Source organism: Buceros rhinoceros, unplaced genomic scaffold (assembly GCF_000710305.1).
Source record: "Buceros rhinoceros silvestris isolate BGI_N320 unplaced genomic scaffold, ASM71030v1 scaffold19943, whole genome shotgun sequence".
Taxonomy (NCBI): Eukaryota; Metazoa; Chordata; class Aves; order Bucerotiformes; family Bucerotidae; genus Buceros; species Buceros rhinoceros.
Window position 1 is genome coordinate 10739 of NW_010404447.1, and position 1325 is coordinate 12063.

The 1325-nt window shown below is 46.3% G+C and overlaps 1 protein-coding gene across 1 annotated transcript; it reads left to right on the top strand.

Annotated features, from left to right (window-relative positions):
- Window positions 1-294: 294 nt before the first annotated feature.
- On the top strand, window positions 295-1110 carry LOC104488430 (tetraspanin-3-like). The gene has a single exon (XM_010133405.1). The coding sequence runs from the start codon at window positions 295-297 to the stop codon at window positions 1108-1110; it is 816 nt and encodes a 271-aa protein (XP_010131707.1).
- Window positions 1111-1325: the final 215 nt, after the last annotated feature.

A 1325-nucleotide genomic window follows, 5' to 3' on the forward strand; every position in this document is an offset into this window, starting at 1 on the left:
CTTCCTCCTGTCCTCCTCCTTCAAAAGAAAATGTCTCCAATGACAACAGAGTAAGTGACTTCTGACAGCAAGCTTGGCAATTACTCTCCTGGTTTCTTCAGGTTATGCTGAACAAGCAGCAACATGATGTTAGCAGATGCAGGACCTAGACTTGTGCTGAGGGAGTCTCATCGGTTTTGCTCCCTTGAAGGTTGTTTTCGGGTGGAGATGTCATCTGCTGCACCTGGGTAAGTGGGGTGGCAGCCTTTTAAATGGTGGTGGTGGTGTGGGTTTAGTCTGCAAGGAGTGAGCAGGATGAGGAGAGTTAGAGCTGTGGTTGTGTCATCAGCCTTGTGGTGCTATGAGAACTGCTGGCTCAGGTCGTTTGCTCGATCTATGCTGAGGTTCTTAGGCTTCATCTTCTGGGGTGCTGCTGCAGCACTGGCCTTTGGTGGAGTTTCTGTGATCCTGATGTACAAGACCTATGGATACTTATTTCAGGAGTTTTTCTTGTCTCTCCCTGGCTGGCTGGCTGTTGCAGCTGCACTTGTCTTGTTACTGACTGGAGCTTTGGCTATCTCTGTTTCTGCTAAGCGCTCCCGCTATCGGCAAGGGGTTCTCATGTACTTGCTGTTGGTCCTTCTTTGCCTAGAAACGTCTTCGGCAGTTCTGGCACAGTTCTACTCTATTCGGATATCTCCTGAGCTGAAGAGAACCATGAGTTACCTTGTTTATCAGTACAATGGGACACCCCCCCAGGATGCTGGCAGCAGGGCTGTGGATGCGGTACAGAGGCAGCTGCAGTGCTGTGGGGTCCAAAACTACACAGATTGGCTAAAGCCAACAGCTGTTTCCTGGCATCTTCCAGGTGAAAATGCTCATGTCCCTGAAAGCTGCTGTAAGGAGAAGTATTCTCACTGCGGGGATGACTTAGGCCATCTGGAGCAGCTTTTTCAGGAAGGCTGTGTAAAGAAGCTGGAAGACTGGTTGCATTTTGTCATGGACTACATGTTTTGGTGCTGTACTGTGTTAAGCACCTTAGAGCTGCTGGCTGCTGTCAGCAATGGCTTTCTCCTGAGACATCAGCCTTTCCGTGACCTCCGATTTCTAGACTCATCTACATTCATATAGGTCTGCAGACACTGTTAGCATTGTGGAACTTGCTGCAGGTTTCCTTGGTTTTGTACAAGTCTGTAACTGCACTGGAAGAAAATGTCTTTCTTTTTTTTTAATATATTTGAATATAAATCAATCTAATTGATCACTGTTGGATTTTTTTTCTTTACTATTACAATATTAGATCTGTTATCCTCTTTCTCATGTTTAATAAGCAAAATGTATCTGGA